The sequence below is a fragment of the Falco punctatus genome (genome assembly GCF_963210335.1).
Source record: "Falco punctatus genome assembly, chromosome: 2".
In the NCBI taxonomy this organism is placed as follows: Eukaryota; Metazoa; Chordata; class Aves; order Falconiformes; family Falconidae; genus Falco; species Falco punctatus.
In genome coordinates, this window is record NC_137581.1 from 117,976,668 (window position 1) to 117,997,831 (window position 21,164).

Here is a 21,164-nt window from a genome sequence, read left to right on the forward strand (position 1 = left end):
GTAGATTCCAACCTCTCTCTAACCAGACAAACCTCCCAATCCCATCCCCTTTCAAAAGCAATGTAGATTCCAACCTCTCTCTAACCAGACAAACCTCCCAATCCCATCCCCTTTCAAAAGCAAACAAGTGAGACACTCCTTTTCCAAAAAAAAAAAAGAGAGCTCCAAGTGATCTTCATAATATTTTGAAACACACGAGTCAACAGTTCTGACAAACCAACCTGGAGGAAAAGGCTGAAGTACTCCTATGAGGCATCCAGTTTAGATACACATAACCAAAACATCCAACAGATACAGTGGGAGGTCAAAATGAGCATGAGCTTCTGTTCTGTGTCTTGGTTGAAGTTATGTACATAATTAATCTTTACCAGGCAGTCTGAAAAAAGCTTCATGTTCTAGTGGGTCCAAATTAGAATAGTTGTCAGCAGGAACAAGTATGAGCAACAGATACAGGGTGTTAAGCAACTAGTTAGAGAGCAAAGACTGTTCTGAAAGTTACAGCAAGTATACAGTGACTGTATCTCGAGAATTCAAAGCCCTGGTTTAGAACACGCTACTGAAAAAGTAACCTCCCTGCTCCAGCCAACACCAGTGAGGCTCCATCTGGAGCTGTTCAGCTTGATCATCATACTTCAGGTATTAGCAGCCTGGAGAGTCTGACAGCAAAGTGCGCTCAAAGGCCTGGACAACATGACCTACAAGGAAAGACTGGAAGAACTGTTTGTTGTTCTCAAGGGCAGCAACCCAACAAAAGGTCCTGAAGCACTTACACTGCAAAAAATTCCAGCACCGCTGAGTGTACCTGTTTCTCTCTTTCATGACCTCCACAGAAGAAACAAAAACCCACCACAAAAACAAGCAACAACAAACCCCACTGAAATGAGGAAATCCTTTCATGCTACAGAAAGTGATTTCCTCAAATGAATACCCTGGCCAAAACTGTAAACCTCCACAACCTTTAGAAAGGTTTGATGTTTAGTCATTAAAAAACCCAAATATCCGAACTAATCTAAGCTGAATCCTGCACTGCGGTACAGACATGATCTGTTGTTGAAGATTTTTGCTGGCCTAACTACTGTAAGATTATTAACAGACATTATTAGTAAATTAACAATCTAGTCTTCCTTCAAATTCTTCTTAGCTGGTATGACATGCTGCTGGCCCCAGTCACAAGTTCTCCTTTCAGGAGCTTATTTGCAACAATCCATTCAATACACTTAAACCACTTGACCTCTCATTTAGTTCACTCAGACCTCACTACTCTGAGAAAATCTCAGACTATGTTGCTTTTAGAAATCTCACTCCCAGGTCTCTTAGTAGCTATCTGCTGATTCACATTTTTTCCACCTGTGTTTCAGGACCATCACCACTTGCTTTGCAAATCAAGGCACGAAACAGTTATACATAAAGGAATTGTCAAAAACTTAAATAAAATATTAACTCAGAAGACACCTAGGATAGCGAATTATTTCATTTTTAACATTCAGTTAGTAGCACTTCAAAAAAAAAAGAAACCCGAAGTTCTGTGTTCAAGAGCACATACATATACATGTTATATCAGCACACTTTCAGCTCCTTTTTTCATCCTCAGGTCTACTGCATTTGGGGTTTAAGTTGAATGTTACATCCAAGCTATTCAAATAGATAGCTGTTTTCTGAAATATTTTCCACTGTTTGCTGCTTCTATTTGTATACTTTCCAGTTACTCTTTTCAGTAAGGGTTTTCTTCATCAGAGGGACAGCCAATTCACAGCAGGTGATCAGTCTTCTCTATTAATTTCTTGTATTCATATCTATAAGCAGATATTCAGCTTTTGTCATGTATTTTTTTAAAAAGCTTGTAACTCCTCAAAGCTGTATATTATGAATCCACATGATATTAGCACCAGTTTGTCCTCAACTGAGTCATTCCTGAAGAGATTAGTTTTCTCATTCTGAGCCACAAATAAGACTTGGAGAAAAAACAGACAGCCTTCAGCTTTGAGAAAAGTAACTCATTCTGAGTATGTTCATTTTTATGTTATAACGTGATATTTCAACTTAAGTTTAGTGTTGCTTGCTTCAAGTTGATTTTAAAAGCTTAATTTTCTTGTTTATCTGCAGGGCTTTACATTCAAGGTGATGACAAATTCTGCTCAGAAGGTATAGAGCAACACCTCACTACTTTTAGTCAGCTAGTGCTTCAGCTTCTCTGCTTTCTATGAATCAAGTACACAGAACTTCGTTTGCCTTGAAGTCAGCCCCATCACCTACTGCCATCTGTCCTTCATGATTCAAAGAGACAATTATGTACATTACACAGAAATCACCACTTTCTGGACACCAACTCATTCTTAAAAGGTTTCAATTCTAAGTCCAGAAGTTCCAAAATTGGCATTACTACACCTTAAGTTCAAAGCAGATGCCAATATAGTTCCATGACAGAGGACACCCTTCAGGACAGTACACCACCTCGTTCATACTTCGTATGTGCAGCTGCCTTCATGCAAGACCTCTGGCAAAGACAGGCCTGACTTTCCTCTCCAGAATGTAAAGCTGGGAGGACAACACAGCTTCCAGTTCACAGTCCAAACTTCAGCACCAGATATTCAAACTGCCATAAATCACCATAATTCTACCATTCAGAACTGTATGAGATGTCCAGCTGTGCCAGTGAAGGGCAATCCAGTGGAGGCAAGGCTTACTGTAGGATTTTTCTTCAGGTGAGAACAGCACTTATGTCAAAAATGCTCTTGACTTGAGCAGGGCTGCCTGTACAATTGACTGCATAGATGAAAAGAAGGCAATGAAAGATTGTCACATGACTACAAAATAAATGTGACCTGAACATTTTATACAAGTTATTGTAAATTGGGGGGTGTGTGTGTGTGTTTGTCACCGATAGCATCTGTGTAACCTCACCTTTCAATAACTCACATAAAATGCTTCCAAAAGGGAAGATGCTCTGATCAAGACAACAGTTCTACACTGAGATTCCTTCTCCGCACTCCACATATCCTTCCCCATCACCCAGAAACCTAACAGCATAGAGGATTTGTGCTCTCACCAAGGAAAAAAAAAAATCACCAAGAGTAGTCACATGTAAAAATACAGGCAACTACGTGCAGGGGCAGTGGTTTGTCAGGACAAACATTTACTCCTAATACTTTCTGCTGTCCCCAGCCTTATCTGACCTGTCAGCTTAACCCTCAGTTGATTTTCAAGTACTGATCCATCTCCTGTTGGCTTCACAAGTTTTCTGTATCCACAGCATCCTCTGGCGAGGAGCGCTAGCAATCTTGCCACCAATTCCAAAAACACCTTCCTTGCTTGCAGCTTGCCTTGTTTTAGCTTCATGTGATGAGCACCTACTTTTTGCACTGTAAGAGTTAATCTGCATACGCTGTTGACATCACTCACGATTTCAAAGATCCCACAATATCCCTCACTTTCCTCCCCTCCTGCCAAGAAATCGCCTCTTTTCTCAGCTAAGTCTTAGCCAACTTCACTAAGATGACCACTTTCATACCTTTGACCCTTGCTGCCCACCTCTGAACCTACTTCAACCCTAAGATCTGTGTTGTTCTTCAGTTTGCTTTTAACATCAAGAGATCAAAACCGAAGTATTTGAAGAACAGGCAAACAACCTATTTGTACACACTAGCACAGCATGTTCTGTTCTCTTACTCCCAAACACTTGATTTGACACCCCCACCTTTTAAAGATAGCTAACAGAAAATACTCAGTTCACAAAACTCGCCATCGCATGCTCAGGGCCTTGTTTCCAAGTACACAAATACATAATACTTATAACGTATTATATGGAGTTAACTTCTCCCCTCCACAAAGGAGGCCTTGGGGGTATCAGTGAACATTTATCTATACTTTAGCTTGTTTCACTATTCAATCAGTCCGTTCTGTAAGGTCCTCCATAACTCTGTGTAATAAATCTTTATTCCAACTTACTACCAGCAAAAAGTAGTTATACATCATTAGGGCACCTCATGCTCCAGGAAATGCAATAGGCAAGATCCTACTATCCTCCAGCACCACCCCGAGCTATAGCTTCCCCCACATGAATTCTCTTCAGGAAAAGGTCATAGCAAGACCACAGCGATTGCCAACTGAAGGTTTGGCCTGATAAATACCCTCCCCATGCTTCCTTCCAGACTCCAAACTGCTCCACTCCTTATTCAGAAAAGCCATTTAATACTGTCACAATATCTGCCCTTTTTTTATTATTTTATTTGAGACTAAGAGGAAAATTGGTACTGGGGCATCAGGCACTAAATATCACAGAAGTCTGAAGAGTTACTGTCCCATCAGTCCTGCTCCTTTTAAAAATCTGGCACTTATCAATGGCATAGCAGTACAGCGTCTTCCACCTAGCCACAAACTCACAATGCACAGGAGATGCACACAGAGTCCAACAATTTCCTTTCCAAGTTACATGGTCCTTGTTTCAGCACCACCACTAACAAACTTGGCATTACATAAACAGAAACACAAGACAACTCCAATCAGAATCCAAAACCGCAATACCAAGTGATCAGTACTGCATTTTTGTCATTGCTGCTTGCCGTCTTTTACTAGAAGGCAGAACGCCGTATTCTGCTACGTAGCAATAGATGCATACCCTTATGATTAGTATGGCAGCATAAATGCAATATGTATCGTGCTAGATTACACGAGCTAGACAGCCCATGTCTATCAGAGTATAAATTACTGCGGCAAGACATTCTTCACTTCATAATTCTGACTTCATCTGTTAGACCCAAGCATTCAGAATGCTCAAGTCCCAGGAATCACTATTTATCAGTACAAGGTTGCACAGCAAAGGTATTCATAGAAAGCCTGCAAGGTCTCCAAACTATTCAACAGGTCATCTCTGACACAGGTATAAACTGTATTAATCATTTCCAGTCAGGATACCTACCAAGTACCACAAACACAAGTGAACTCCAAGGTATAGGTTTCTTCACTATCCATTTATCATTGACAAAGGCAAACAAGCTCTAATATTGATTTAGAGAATAATGACTTCACATCGGTACGAGGCAAGGGACCTCCAGAGGCCACTTACTCCTGCTCAGAGTAAGCCCAGTTAAGACTGCTTGGAGACTCATCCAGTCAAGCTTTGACTATCTACATAGAGAGAGACTGACGACTCAGCCACTTTGGGCACCTGCTTCAGTATCTGTTCTCTCTCACAAAGAAGTATTTTTTCCTTACATTGGCTCAGAATTTCCCACACTGCACCTTGCGCAGCACGTGAGGGAATAGGAACCTCTGAAGAAAGCCTTGATCCACCTTCCTGACATGCTCCCATCAGGCAGCAATGGCAGATCCTTCCCCCTTTCCCAGGCTGATCAGGCCCAGCTCCTGCAGCCTCTCCTCACACACCCTGGGCTCCAGCCCCCAGCCAACACAGAGGCCCACCACTGAGCTTGCTCCAGTACCTCGGTGCCCCTCTGGTACTGGGGAGCCCCGAACTGGACACAGCTTCCTGTTCCAAGATCCCTTCCCTCAGCCTGCTGTCATGCTGAATGGAGCCCGGGATGAGGTCATCTTTGCTGCGAGGGCAAACTGCTCAATTTGTTGTTCACCATGTCCCTACATCTGTCCGCCAAGCTGCCTTCCAGCCCACTGGGCCACAGTCCATGCTGTTGCAGGGGTTATTTCAGTCCAGATGTGTGACTTCACACTTGCTACTGCTGATCTCCGTGACGTTCCAGTCAGTCTGTTTTTCTCCAGCATGTTGAAGTTGCTCAACATCACAGTCCTGCCTCCTGGTGTATCAATTGTATCCCTGTTTGGTACCATCCATCCACAAACTTAAAAGCACACTATATCCTGCCTTCAAGGACATGGAACAGTACTTGTCCCAGTATCAATGGACAATTGGCCACCAGCTGGACTCCACACACCCTTCAAGGTGTGCCAAACAACCTTTTTTTGCCCTTCATGAGCCTGGAGAAGGCCTAGAGAAGGATTTTCTCCATAACCACTCCAGGGACTGAGGCAAGGCTGACCAGGTTGTAGTTTCCTGGATCCACCCTTCTTGAACATGATTATGTCATCTACCTTCTTCCACTCATCAGGAACCTCCCTCAGTCACTATGACTTTTCAAAGGTGACATCAGCCAACGCACTCAGCACCCTCAGAAGCATCTTTTTTGTCCACGGTCCTGAATATGTGCAATGGCTTAAATACTCTCAAACTATATCCTCCTCTACTGTGAGTTATGCTACATCCTCCAGATGGTGCTAGTAGATTCAACTAACTGGGAAGCCAGAGGACAGACCCCACCAGTGAAAAAAAAATAAAAATAATCAAAGCTAAGAGAGGATATTGTACACCTCAGCTTCTTCCATGTAATTCCTCACTAGGTCCCCTGCCCCACTAAGCAGTAGGCACATTTTCTTTAGTTTTTCTTTTGTTGACAGTATAGTTGCAGCACCCTTTCCTGCCACCTTTAACATCTCTTACTTTCCAGCTGCTGCTGAGCTTGAGCTTTCCCAAATCTATATCTATGCTCTCAAATACTGTCTCCATATTCATCCTGCTTCAATCTGCTGTGGACCCCTTTTGTGCATCTGAGGTTCAGTGAGGAATTCCCTGTTCTTCCATGCTGTTGGAATGACCTGTTGGACCTCCTGCACGTTGCAGGAAACATTTACTATAGTCTGAAGAGGTTTCTCTTGAAGATCAAACACCAGTCTTCAGCTCCTTTGCCCACCAGCACAGTCTCCCCCATGAGAACATCACAAGCAGATCCCCAAACAAGGCAAAATTTTTCTTCGACCAGGGTTATGATTCTACCATCAGTCCTGACCACTCTCCTCAGTATTTCAAATCCCAGTCTCAAAGCTGCTTCAGCCAACAGTACCATTGACTGTTACATCTTCAACCAGTTCTTCTTTGTTTGTGTGTAACAGGCTAAGTAGAGAATCTTCCCTAGTCAGCCCAGGATCACCTGCATCAACAAATTGTCTTCAATATACCCCAGACATCTCCTGGATGGTTTACACCCAGCCCCATTGCTCTTTCAGCAGATACCGGGGTGGCTGAAGTCTCCCATGAATGCCATAGCCTGCAATCATGAGGCTTCTTCCAGGTGCCTAAAGAGGGCTTCATCTACTTTTTGATCAAGCCAGCAACAGCAGACACTTAATAGTTTTGATCTGTCCTCTTAACATTATCCATGAACTCTTAACTAGCTTGTCACCTCTTAAGGGTAACACTCCATGCATTCTAGCTACTCTTCTGTAGACCACTATCCCTGTCCCACCTTCTCAGCCTGCCTTTCCCAAAAGACATGAATCCAGGCTAATCACACTACTCCAGTCATTCAAACTATCCCACCACATAGCTGGAACCCCAGTGAGATCATGTCTGCAGTTGTGCTCACTTGTGCTGCCTTCATAATGGGAGAGAAAAACTCTCCCATCATCTCCTCCTTGGACACTTCTTTATTGCTCTTCATGTCTTCCCTCCAGATTAAAGAAAAAAAAAAATCTGAGGATGTCCCAACATACCTAGTTTATTTAAAGCCCTCCTCACAAGTTCTGCTATTGGATAATAAACTCCCACCCTACTTCATTAGATGGACCCTCTCTCTAGCTCAGCAGTCTGTTTCTCAAGAAGAGCTCAGTGGTCAGGAGTCAAAGTCCTACTTCCAACACCAGCCAGACGCATTCACTCCTACCAGAGTCTTTCTCTCTCACTGGGATAGGCACCCAGGCTGTGGGCTCTGCACTCATGTCTTACACTTTTGCCCTGAGAGTTCTTTAGTCACTCTTGATAATGCTCAGGGTGACCCTTGGCAGAATCATCAGTGAACACATTGGTATCTGCAAAACACAACACTCAAAAGACCAGACTTGGTCTCTCCAAAACATCCTGGATCCAACGGCCCAGAAAGGGGGAAAGAACTCAAGACATCCAGTCCACAGATAGGGTGTCTCCAAACCCCACAAGAAACTCTCTCTGATAACAATCACCCTTCTTTTCTTTCCAACACTAGGTCCTTCACACAAAACAGGAGACTTAAGATGCACAAAACTAGGTGCACAGATATGATGAAACCACTAAGCAGTATCAGCTTCCTCCATCTGATAATTAAAAGTGCTGAGACTACTACTCCCCAGCAGTACAAATCCCAGCTAGCCATCAGTAAGCTTTCTTAAACAGGAAGAAAAAAAAAAAAAAGCTGTGTCACATCTCAGCTGGTACTTGTTTGAAAGGCAATCAAAGTATCACTGTGCTGATAGGCCTAGCAGATACTGCTGAATGCATGACCTGTGGAATTCACAAATCAGAATTTTATCCTGCACGTTACCAAAAGCAATAGCTGACTAAGGCATCTTCGCAAGCAAGTCCTTTGCCATTAGTTCGAGTATTACATAAAGATCCAGAAGTTAGCCCTAACTGCTGAACTCTCAGTGATTGTGAATTCATACCTGATCCTTCAGGCATTTCACAGCCTTTACACCAGCCAGCACACAACAGCTCCAATGGTCAGCCAGAACCTACACATTAACTACAGAACTGAATGGCACACGTGTTGGAATGATGGCCAACTCAGCTGGCTATATGAAACAATGAAGATATAAATTTAGAATTAACATATGTCCATGCCTATATTTATAGGCTTGTGCAGTACCACAGCAGTACTTAATTATTTTGTTATACAGTAACTTAGTTTTCCACACCTATGTACTTTCTGTTCTTCCTGCCCTACTGCACCTCTCAGACCCAACTTCTCCACTCATTGTTAACAATGTCGTTTGCCTTGATCTATGGACTCTGAGAAACAATTAATGCCAATTTCTGAATTTCACAACTACTCTTTATGTTCAAATATAAGGTCTAATAAAAAGCGATCACATTTAAGTTACAATTCCTAGAACTAAGCCATATTTTACCTACTCAGAAGCATGGGTGAAGGCAAGAAGGATTTCTGAACTGTTTGGCCAATAATGGCCAATATAGTCAGAGTGAAAAGTACAGAGATTGCTTTTCTTTGTCTCAGGCAAGTAAGTTCACTCAGTATAAACACAAGACAGTTTAAGAAATCAACAAAAACAATTTTGTAACATATACTACCAGAAATGCTAGCTGGTATTGACAGGATGAAACGATGGCCATTTAAAGGCATGCCATTCCAAAAGCAGGGTCCATGAAATTCCTATTAAACTTCAGCAAGACTGGAATTTTTAGCACAAGTAACATCCCCTTACTCAGGATAACTTAAACAGACTATAAGGCATTTCAGCCATTTTTGAGGGAACAAAGCTAACAGAAAAATACTGCTGCATTAATGTCTTTAATAGGATACTGCTTTTACATAGGAAGATTAAAGAAAAAATTGCAAGTCAAGCAGAAATGGACATTGCTCCAACTTTAAATGGAAAAAAGAACATGGCATGCTCAAAAAAAACTGCCCACTGTATTTGGTGGTATGAGCATACACAGTCTTTAGAGAAAGCTCAATGATAAACTGGCAAAAAATTCTGTGCAAGCAAAAATTCTATATTGCTTAAAATAAACACCTGGTATCAGGATCTGGGGGTGGTGGGGGTGGGTTTTGTTTTTCTGTGAAATTATTTGTAAGGAAGGATCTGACATTCTGCTAAGCATACAGCAGCAGTTGTAAGCGTTCAGCATTCCTTGCCCCCAGAACCATACCTTCTACACTGGAATTAGAAAGCCATCAAAAACTGGTCAGGAACACTGACTTATGTGATGTCTTTCTAGCTGAAGGGAGAAGACTGCCAATCCCCAGGAAAACCTCAATTCCCCTAAGCAGACCACTCCTTTGCTTTTTATATGCTGTCTTCCCACACACCACCTACTCCAGGAAAAGCTGAGGTCTGGGGGAAGAGACGGGCTGTACTTTGCTCTACGTGAACTAGCAAGGCCTCGAGCAAGTTCAGAAAGACAGCTAAACATTAACTTCACATTTTCAGTGACTTGTAAAGTTCCAGTGTTATCTGCCAATATTTAACAACTGCAGCCGCACAATGGAATAGAAAGCCCATCTATTTTGTCAGGAACAGCAAACCAGAGAACACAGTGCCTAAATCCCAGCTGTCCCTGACAGGACCTGATGAGTTACCAGTTACACTGGGAAGTTATGTGATGCCTGCTGCCCTCTGCACTGCTGACACTGCTGGCTTTTTTTTTTTTTAGCTCTTAAGGCCATCCTCCACTGCAATCTATTCCAGGAAGTTAACCCTTCTTGTCCAGGAACTGCCTCAAGACAGTAAGCCTAGATAACCAACAGCCAAGCATATGAATGCTGTATAATAGCTGCTGGATTTACAGCCAAACTTCATTTTCCCCATCTGTCACACTGCCACTCGGCTCCGTGCTGTAAGGGACTGGTCTTAGGAACTCAGTGAGCTAACAGAAGGAATGCAGGCAAATCTAAGAAATTCTCTAAAATGTATTATTTATATTAGGAGATAACAATGAGATCCAATTTTAAAAGTAAGCTTTTAGCAGTCAAATGGCTTTACAGGAAAAACTTATTGCAGACTGTACTTTTAATCTTAATAGAGACTTCCAACTACTTTTACTTTTCTTCCAGGGCTAGTGCCTACAGTATACTAGCTCCTGCCTACCCATGCACAACAAGTGAGGCTCAGTTAGACTGAAAGGGACTGCTGGAGGTTATCCAACCCCATCCCCGAAAAGCAGAGCCAACTTTGAAGTCAGATAAAGTTGCTCAGGGTCACACCATAGTCGGATTCTGAACAGTTTGAAGGACAGATTCCACAACCTGTTTCAGTGCTTCATTCTCCATGTGGGAAAACATATTGCTAACAGGTTATGAGAATTCTCTCGCAGCTTGCGTCTGCTGCCACTTATCCTTTCCCTGTGCATAGCTAAGGAGACTGTGTCTTTGTTTTCTCTTTCACCTCTATTAAGCAAACATAGCCTGCGATTAGGATCCTGTGCTTCAGCTTTGAGAAAAGTCAAGTCTAAACAAACTTGCCTCTCATTCCCCTTCCATACATTATGTACTACTGACCTCCTACCTTAGTGGCCTTCCACAGACTTGTCCTATGTACTTGCAGCAATCAACTCAGGACCCCTTTTCTGAGCAGTCTCAAACTGAGGTGACACCATAACCCCTTTTCCTCACTTCAGTTTTTACCTCATTTGCAGCCACATCAATTTATCACACCTAAGCCATGCCTCTTGAGTCTTGGAAAACACAGCTGTAAAGTAGCTCTCAAAACACACGACAAGACCTTCCCCAAAAGTTCCAGTGTTCCATAGCCCTCACCTTTTTCTGTCAAGCTGTACACTCTCAGCAGAATCTTTTGAAAAAGTCTTACATTAAGCTTACATTAAGACTATTTCTTAATAACAGATTACATTCTGATTTGACAGAATGTTTAACAGAAATTTAAGTTAAGAAATGCTCATGTGCATCAACTGTGATAATCTGGTTTTGTCAAAAGCCTTACTATTTTATAGCCGTTGAACTCAGCACTTGTTATACACAGAATCATAGAATGATTTGAGTCAAAAGGGACCTTTAAAGCCAGTCTAGTTCCAATCCCCTGCCGTAGAAGCTATGTGCAGAAGCTTAAACTACCCCTGATACCACAAGCTGCTGAAACACAACCATGCAGAACTTGGTATACTTCCTATACAGGATGTCCTGGATAAATGGGTATATTACACTTGCCATTTACCAGAGGTAGACTATTTTATGCTACCTCAGCTACATATTAACACATTGAAGCTTTCAAGAGGAAGCATCTACATCTCCTAGGAAGTGATTAACAGTATGGTCACAGCCATCAAATGCTCATGCTTGATTTCTCTAGATCTATAGTGCCTCTTTAAATGTTAAGAGTACCTTAATGAAGTCATAACAACATTTCTTCTGTTTCAAGGAAGTTTACCCTTTGAAGTCAAAAGTGCATGGAAGAGTTTAAAGCACAGAAATAGTGTGAAGGTTAAGGGCTAAGCAGTAGGTTTTTGTAAATATTGGTAGTATTTGCATTATAAACATGTTCAAAAACAGAATTAAGCCTAACAGCTTTTGATCTTTGCTTCTCCAACCTCTGGTAATAATCTTTAACACAGTTTACTGTGGAAAGGGCCAATGGGTGATGTAGGAGAAATTAAGAATGAATTTTGGGGGAAAAATTACTCCAAGTTAATACAAATCAAAAGGCTTCCCCCCCCCCCCCCCCCAGTTACTCTGAAGAAGTTCCTTGCATTTGATGTAATTGAATTTACGCTTAAGTAAACTTACCGTTGTTCTATCAGATTATGTACAATGAAAAGAAATTAAGTAAAACTAGTTATCCAACTTAAACGTAACCTCAACCTTCTCACATTCTATGTCCAGCACGCCTTCATCCAACAGGCTGTTCTGAAGTGTGCTTGTCCCAGCAGTAATTAGTGTTCAGCTTAACCATACGCAGCATGGGTGGTATTGAAAGTAAAAAAGCAGCAACAGAACTGGGCAAAGAATGCCTACGCAAAAGAGGCTTAACAAAAATTTAAATCAAACACTAATTTGTAATCTTACAGCTCAAGGGCTAGTGAAAATAACAGATCCAAAACTAACTAACTAAATCATCAAGCTAGCACAGTGTGTTTCTTCCGCTCATCTGTACACACATCAGCTGGGGAGACCCGTTTGACTAGCCTAAAAAACACACTTGCTGAATGCAAAGGCTAGAGATTGCCATTTCAGTGCCTTCAAACTCTGCATGTGCCACTGCATTACAGTGACAGCAGTAGCACCTTCTAAGTATTTAAATTAACAGTCACTTAAGGAAAACATCCTGTTCAAACTAATTCCAGGAAGACACCAAGGACAAATTTAAAAGCTATCATGTTATACCAGCCTTGACTAATAGAAAAAGAGAAAACAATGATCCCCTGTACAGATACAAAGGTATCTTAAATGCTAGATAATGAAAACCTGATACAGGGGCACGGAGCAAAATCAGCAAGAGCCATGTACTGCTGCAGGTAATCCTAGTACACCAGTCAACTCAAAGTACAAGCTACACTTAACTAGCTTTCATGCTGAGAACACAAAACCATGCTATTTTAAGTATCACAAAATTAAAATTGCTTTTACTTCTGTACACTACTTGAAAAAACTGGAAAAAAGCACAACTATTGAACAGATGAATGCAGTATCAATAAAAGGATAGTCTGCAAGTTTGTTATTTTTCACTACCTGAATAGTGACTTTCTTGATAACATGCTGATGTTAAACTTAACCTACGCAGTTCCCCACACTTGGGAAAACACAAGTATAGAGGACAGAGATTTCAAGACTTTGGAAGTTTTTCATTCTTGCTGCTCATTTTATTCTATTGATTACCCAGAGACAGACCACATTTTGAATTCACATGTAAAACAGTTCCAAGTCTAAAAGTTAATTACCTGAAAAGCGTAAGGGGAAAAATAACTCTTGAAGCATTCATCTATTGAGTTTGTTCGGTGTTTTTACTTTGTCTTGGACGTTGTCACGCTATGCCTTGTAGCTCCACACCACGAGCCTGTGTACTGAATTGTGTGGCAATCATCCGCTGGCCCAGCTTTTTCAGAACCAAGGTAAATACTAGCCATGAGCCCCCTCAAGTCTTACTCATACATATCTACACCTCTTTTTAACCCACTATTTTACACTCTCACCATCTTTTCACACACAGGGGAGTATGACAAGCTTTTATGTAACAGCTTGTTCATCTACTACATTTTTCGTCTAATCTGTAGACGGAAACACAGTAATCGCTTGCCCTGACATTGCCTTTACTGCACATTCTGCTGTTTAATTGCTTCTCACCTATTTCCTTGCATTTTATCCACATTCAGCTATTTCCATCTTTTCTTTCTTAGCCATTCTTGGCATGTCTTCCCAGACTTACATGATACTCACTTCTAGGCAATCCATTTGCTTTCTAATCAGGAATAGTGAACAGTGTTAATGACCCCTCTACCTCTAACAAGAAAGCTTGATCAACCCATCTCATGCCTAATCCAATAATTCATCATCCTCTTGATCCTCTGAATAAAAATACATTACTGCATTTCAAATAGCTCTGATCTGAGGCAGTGAATACAACTGTCCTTCAAACTCATACTTTTCAAAAATCTTGTTTTAGATAGGCTAACACTACCAAAAAACCCATACAAAACCCCACATGGAACCATAGAATGGTTTGGGTTAGAAGGTAAAGATGATCTATACCTCCTCCTCTTCAAACAACAAAACCTAACAACACATGGCATGAAAAAAACAGTAATAATCAAGTAATCACACCTACAGACAATTTTCACTAATTAACAAAACCTGGCCATTCAGTTCCTAATTATCAAGTCCCTAAGAAAATTCCTTACAGGAACTTCTGCATTAGTATCTATGTACCAGTCAGTATAACAGTCATAAGGATTAAAAAAAAAAAGTTCAAATAATCCTGATTCAATGCAAGGCATTCATTCAAAGCTGGAAACAAAAGGTCCAAGTATAAACATAAACAGTGCCAGAGCAAAGTAACCTGTCATCACACAGCTCGGCTTTAAGAGGCAATGTATCAGGACTCCAGAGCAAGCAGACAACACACAAAACCTCAGCACTCTCACTTCTTTGCAGCCTGACCTAGCCAGCCTGTAGCCACACATTCCGATAAAGCACTCTGGACAAAGTCACGTTCAACTACGGGACTGCAGGTCAACCTACCTTCAAAGCAACAATCTGGTGTGACATGGAATGGAAAGTAATACTCTTCAACAGATAACAGAATCAACACTAAAAAAGGACAACGTTTACTGACAGCCCTGCAAGTAGCTGGCACTTAGCAGGACTACCTTCTACCAGTTTGGACACCAGGTTGTGTACTTCTCTTGCCCTACTTCTATTCACTACTGATTTTGACTCTAAAAATTGAGATTGAGACTTTCTAAAGCTTCTCAAGTTTTTCTCTGAGCTCCACAAGTGCTACTCATTAGCCCCACACACTGCTTCCTGAAGCAAAACACCCTCAATTCCTTTCCCTTTTCACAGCAGATGCATTTACTTTGGTGATTTTTGCATACCTGAAAAGCTCTACCTGAAAGGTAATCAGCTGGTACAGATGCCCTGTAAAGGCAACATATTTCTGCTTTTCCTGCTACAGAAAAGTTCTGTGTTTCCCAGTATCATCCTGGGATGAATACTACATAAAGGGGATAGGAAAGAGAACAACCTAGATTTGGCCATATTTCTAAACAGGACACTTGACTAAGAAATAAATCCTGCTAGAGCCTTCTTTTGTTCAGTATCAAACAATCTTCATATTCCGTGACATTAAGTTATTTAAGGAGGCAAGAATTCAAGAAACTGTTCAATCTTTATGTAGCTCAAGCGGCTAAACAACCATCATAACTCTTTTACAATATTCAATGCATTCACATCCTAACAACTCAAGTAACATTACATTTCACTTCCATATATACAGGATGGGAGTTCTTGCACACCAGAAGCCCAAGTATTGGCATCCTCACTTTTCATTCATCCTAAAATTTACGGTTACTGTAAACCTGCTTTCACCCTGTCCATGCAAGTTTTATAACCACTTCTCTCAGAGCAACTTCAACTTGCACTATTTCCATGCAGTGCTACAGATAAATATCAGACAAGACAAATCTCAATTTAAATAGCTGTCAAGAATTATAAGCCTATACAACATATTTTATTAAAATGTTAGCATCTGTATTTTGTTGGTTTGTAGTTATTTTACATAAGCACCACAGTTTCACAGTGATCTTGAACAGGACAGAGCTACCACAACACAACAGAGCTAAAAACTGTTCCAAAACAGCACACCTCATATTACACTACATTATCCTGAAGAACAGCCTTAAACTTCTGGCTTTTTTTTTGCTTTGCTAATTATCAAACAGCCTAGGTTTAACTCTCCATTTGAAGTTACACTGTTTTTTCTACCAGTGCAGTTGCTTTGTTTCGCACGCTGCCCTGCCTAGTACATAGTTCACCAACATTCCACTCCCTCTAACTTTTCAAATACCTTCTATAGTTTTCCTACTCCTTCTCTTACTGTTGTCATATTGGCTCACCTAACACCTTTTTAAAAGTGCATTTCTCTCCATACCACTTTCAAAAACATAAATGCACATTCAGAGGGGAATTTCTAAACTATCATTTCCTTATACATACAAGGAGGAAAAAGTGGTGGTGTCTTTTTGACCACTCTGTCACACTTTCCCAGTTCCTTGTTCTCTTGACCTCATACTTTTGTCATGACTTAACCTGGAAATCATAAAAAGAAGTTTCCAGTCCAATAGACTGTTCTGGTCAATAATTACTTGGGAATTTCCCTTTTTTTAATTTGCAACTCCTTTTCTGTATGTAAAGCACTGTATACTTGTATTATCCACATCTTTATAATTCAACCTTCCCAGCTCCGCTACAGGCTGAAATTCTTGTACTCCAGGCTGATTTAAGAAAAAGAAAAAATCAGTGGGAATTTAAAAACATATCTACAAACACCTCTTTTTCTAGCCTTACTGAGAAGCTTAACATAAGCAACGGAAAATGGAAAAAAAATCCTCAATGAAGTCTCCAAAAAATGCATCTTCCATGTTTTTCTTTTCTATTCACCTCACTTCAAAATTTTGCTTAGTTTTTACTTCATACTTACACTCCAAAAAACTTCGCAAAAAACTTACCACTGTGTGCAAACTAACAAGGCACTCTAATTGCAAGGAATTCATCATCTAGTAGCATACGTGAAAAATATTTACCATGATGTATACCAAGTTATTTTATAGATTCAAGGGTACAATGATGCTTCTTATGAATGCCATATATCTCCCCTAGTTCAAAGCTATGCTGAATTTGAGCGTATAAATTTACTACATACTTCATGGCATCACACACTATTCAACCACAAAGTAGAAAAAGTACATGCAAGATGAATCCAATAGTCTCGACTTCCTAAGAAGAGCAGGATTTATTAAAAGCAGGTCTACTTTTATGCAAAAATCCAGAAGTTGCTGTTATTTCAGAGTCCACATATGTTTTGTCTCTTCCTTCTCCCTTCAGTTTATTCGTTTGAAAAGTGTTGGGCCGTTTTTGCAATATTTCTCTGAGAATTACAGATTGAGTAAGTAATCATTTCCAGCAGTCAAGTCAAAATGATTGCATAAAAATTCATTTGATTTTATAGGGAAATTACTCTACCGGTTTGTTGGTTTGAGGGATTTTTTTGTGGTGCTGTTTTCAGCTCTTCCTGTTGCCAGCACTATCAGAACTGGCACCCAGTAAGAAGAACGGTCTGCAGTTTTGGGTTCATCATACTCAAAATGTATTCACAAGCATTCTTAAAAGGCAGTCTTTATATTACTTTCCCTTCACACTCACCTGTGACAATTACAGAGATTATTAAAGCAATTGTGGGAAGTTTTGCGGGTGGAAAAAGTAAAAACAAAGATAGTGATGAAAAATCATCTTCCCCTGCTCCACACCTTACAGTCCTAAAGTCACTGCTATTTTAAGTTTCCCCTTTTATCCATAAATAATACTTCAAAATTTTGCACTTGAAAGAGAACATTACTTCAACACAACTTTCCCACTTTTGGCAGATGTTCTGAAGAGCTGGAAGTCAAGTTCGCATGTGTCAAAAGGAATCTGGGAAGACAGACATCTGAATTACGCTCATCAAGACTAAAATAGTAAGCTACTCTCATGACACTGCTCTGAACTTCATTGTTACTATTATCTTCACATTTACATGTAAAAATAGCTTGGCAAGGTTAAGTCAAGTCTGCAATTTCACCTTTTTAAATCACAAAAGAGCAGCAATCACCCTGAAAAAAGGGAAGAGGAAAAAACCCCACTAGCGCAAGAAGTTTGCCCATCCTATGGAAACTAAGCATTCAAGCCTTAAGGTTTTGAAATGTGGCGCCTTCTTAATATTGAAAAATTAGCAATAATCATCTTTACTGAAAGTTACATCATTGCCAGAGGGGGGAGACTATTACATGCAAGAGCACAATCTTAGAGCAGCAGTGCCTCAACTCCCTCCCTGAAAAAGCATTTCTCTGATACTACACAACTGTTTTATAGTGGCACGCCTTGCAAGTTCCTCGGTATTTTATTTTTTTTTTCCACATGAACCTCCGGGGACTACCTCCTCTAACTTGTTCCTCCCTCCTTCAAGAGGGAAAGGACACAGCGCGTCCTATAATACAACATCCCTGCCAACTACTCATTGCTGCATTGGGAATACAACAGCAGGATGATGGGGTTTGATGTGCTCTTGCCCAAGTCCACTCCCCCCCAACCCCCCCATGTTCCACTGCTGTAAAAATGACACTAGATTGCACGCAATAAGAAAAAAAAGACAGATAAAATCCTGCTGGGATTTAGTTCCCAACTGCTATGCCGCTTGCTTGCTTTCCACAGGAAAAAGCGGGGTGGGGGTGGTATTTTCCGACGAGTGGTCACGGGAGCCCATCACCGCAGTGTCCCCGGAGTAGCTGCTCAGGGTGTAGAGCACGCAGATCCCTTCTCACAGGAGGAGCGCTGCGACCTAAACCCGTGAGCCTACGGCTAACCGGCACCGGTTTCAGCCCACTTAAGGGGGGAACAACGATGCAAGGCAACGGAGACAAAAAAATCCCCCCGCCCCAAGCGCGGCCGGGGCGCACGGAGACCCACCCTCCCCTCGGGCTACAGCGGGGAGCAGCGCCGAGCTCCCGCAGACGGGCGGAAGCCGCCGCTCGGGACGGGAATTCCGGCCGCTGACCTGCCGCCCGCCCGGCGGGAAGCCCCGGCCCGGATAAACTTCCCCCGCCGCCCTGCGGCCGCCTCAGGCGGGCGGCACCGAGCCCACGGCCGGAGGAACTCGGAGGCTGCCGGCGGCGGCTCCCGCCCCAGGCAAGGGACCCCAACGGCCGGCACAGCGGCCCTCCCCGCCGCGGCCTCCCGGGACGCCCGGCGCTCGCTCCTAGCGGCGCCGGGCTCAAGGCGCGACAGGGGGGGAGCTTCTCGGGGAGAGCGCGGGGGAAGGCGCCCGGGGGTCTCCAGGCGCCGGTCCCCCCCCAAAACCCCCTCCTGCCCCGGGGGAAGCTTCCGCGATCGCCAGCCGCCTCCCCCCGCCGCGGGGCGGCCAGCAGGTCAACCGCCACCCCGCCGGGCGCGCACGCAAAGTTTCCCTCAACTCGGCCGAGTCCCCCGGAGCTGCCCAGGCTCGGGTTTCTCTCCTCCTCCACCCGCCCCCTCGCCCTGCCCCGGCCGCCAACGGGAAAAAGTTTCACTTACTACAGCAGAAGCGAGAGAAAACCAGCCCCAGCAGCCCCAGCCCCGGCGGTACCGCCGAGCGAAGCCGCCGCCGCTGCTGCCGCCTTCGCCGCTGCCACCACCACCACCACCGCGGGGAGGCACCGCCACCGGCCGCTGGAAAAAGTTCCCGGCGGGCTGGAGGAGCTGGCGAAAGGGGGAAACCAGCGGCAGCCTCCGCAGCGGCTTCGGCCCCTGCCATGCTCCGGGCTCCGGGCTCGGCTCCCAGTCGCCGCCGCTACGACGCCCTCCCGCTCCCCGATCAGCCGCCGCCTCCCCGCACCGGGTGCGTGTGTCACTGAGCAGGGAGGCGCTGCGCGCCGCTCCCCGCCCTCCTCAGAGCGGGCCACACCACCCCGCCGCGGGGAGGGGGGGAGGGAGGCGTGTGCCGTGCGTGCCTACCTCGACCCTCGCCCCGCCAGCTCTCTACCCCCTCCCCCCCCCGCCCCGCCGCAAGTCGCCTCGCCCCCCGCCTCTCCCGGCCCGCTCTGTGAACTCACAGACGCGCCCGAGGAACGGGGAGGGAGGGGTTCCCCTTGGCAACGCGGGCGGCTGGTGGGAGGGGGTGCCACATCGTCCTCCCCCGGGGGGGCTGTTGGTACGGCCCGGCCCGCCCCGCCCCGCCCGCCACCGCCCCGAGCGTGGTCGGGGGCGCCGCGCTCCCCGGCGGGCCGGCCTGACTCACCGCCCGGCCCCCGCGCCCGCCCTCGCCCCTCGCCTCGCCCGCCCCTCCCGGCCCGCTTCGCCCCTGCGGGGAGAGGGAGGCTCCGCCACGCGTCCTCCCACAGCCGCTGTCCGGCGCATGCCGGCCGCGGGCCCCGCCGAGGCAGCGGGAAGCCGGCGGGTGAGGGGCGCCGTGCGGCAGAGCGGGCGGGCGGCAGCCCCGCGGCCCGGGGGCCGCTCAGCAGCGCGTGTCCTGGCCGGGGTCCCCGGGGGGGGCCGGCCGCAGCCCGCTCGGCCAAGCGGCGGGCTCGGCGGCGGCCGGTCCCCTCGGCCCGGGGAGCGGGGGCCGGGCAGGGCCGCGCCCCCCGCGGCGGGACGGGCCGTTTCCTCCTCTCCCGGCCGCTGCGGGGCCCCGGGGCAGCGGGGCGGGCGTGGGCGCCGGCCCGTGGTGTTAGTGGCGGGGGGCATTCCCGCCCGCGTCTCCGCATGGTGGTGGGCGAACCTCCCTCCCGAGGGGTTAACGGCCGCCGCCGAGGTCGGGCAGGGGCACCCGTGCCCGCAGCACCTGCCAGCGTGGCTTGTGTAGGGCCTGGCAGCCCAGGGGGAGCAGCGTGCCGGGCAGGGCCGTGAGAAGCTGCGGACCCCATCGCTAAGCCCGCAGGAGATGACTCCACGCAAAGGCAGGCTGAGGATCTGAAACCCATCTGGGAGCAGCGAGCCCTGTGCAGAAGTCACGGAGGAATACCAAATACGGCCCTGTGCAGCCCGCGCAGAGGGGCCTCGGGGGTCCGCGGGCAGCAGCGAGGGTCTCCGTCATGCCAACGCCTGCAGGGATTCTTGGCGATGGCACAGCCTGCAGCTTTGCTCTGGGTAAGGCTGTCACCGACGAGGGCAGAGCCGCTCCAGAGAGAGCGATGATGCCTCAGCTGCAGGCGGAAACCAGCGCTGTTAAGTATGGTGGCAGGGCAAGTTGGCCACTCTCAAGGTGAAGAGGGGATTCCTGCTTTTGTCCAAGGTCCCAGGAGTCCAGCTAAGGGCTGTCTCGGAATTAGAGCAGGCTGTAACCAGGTCACAAAATCACAAGGTGACTTTTCTAGGAAATAACGGAGTCTTTGCTGCGTCTTGGCACTGATCTGAACGTCAGTGTTGTGGGCACAATGTTAATGGATGAATCCCCAAATCAGATTTTTA

The 21,164-nt window shown here is 44.9% G+C and overlaps 1 protein-coding gene across 6 annotated transcripts in view; it reads right to left on the minus strand.

The window, feature by feature from the left end:
- The window catches only part of NECTIN3 (nectin cell adhesion molecule 3), a 69,397-nt gene extending 49,796 nt beyond the window's left edge, over nt 1–19,601 (minus strand). For all 6 annotated transcript variants that reach the window (XM_080375295.1, XM_080375297.1, XM_080375296.1 and 3 more), the window contains exon 1: nt 19,293–19,601. In XM_080375295.1, the coding sequence (XP_080231421.1) occupies nt 19,293–19,512 (220 nt within the window). In that variant the 5' untranslated portion in view covers nt 19,513–19,601. The remainder of the gene's footprint in view (nt 1–19,292) is intronic.
- Between the last annotated feature and the right edge of the window lie 1,563 nt (nt 19,602–21,164).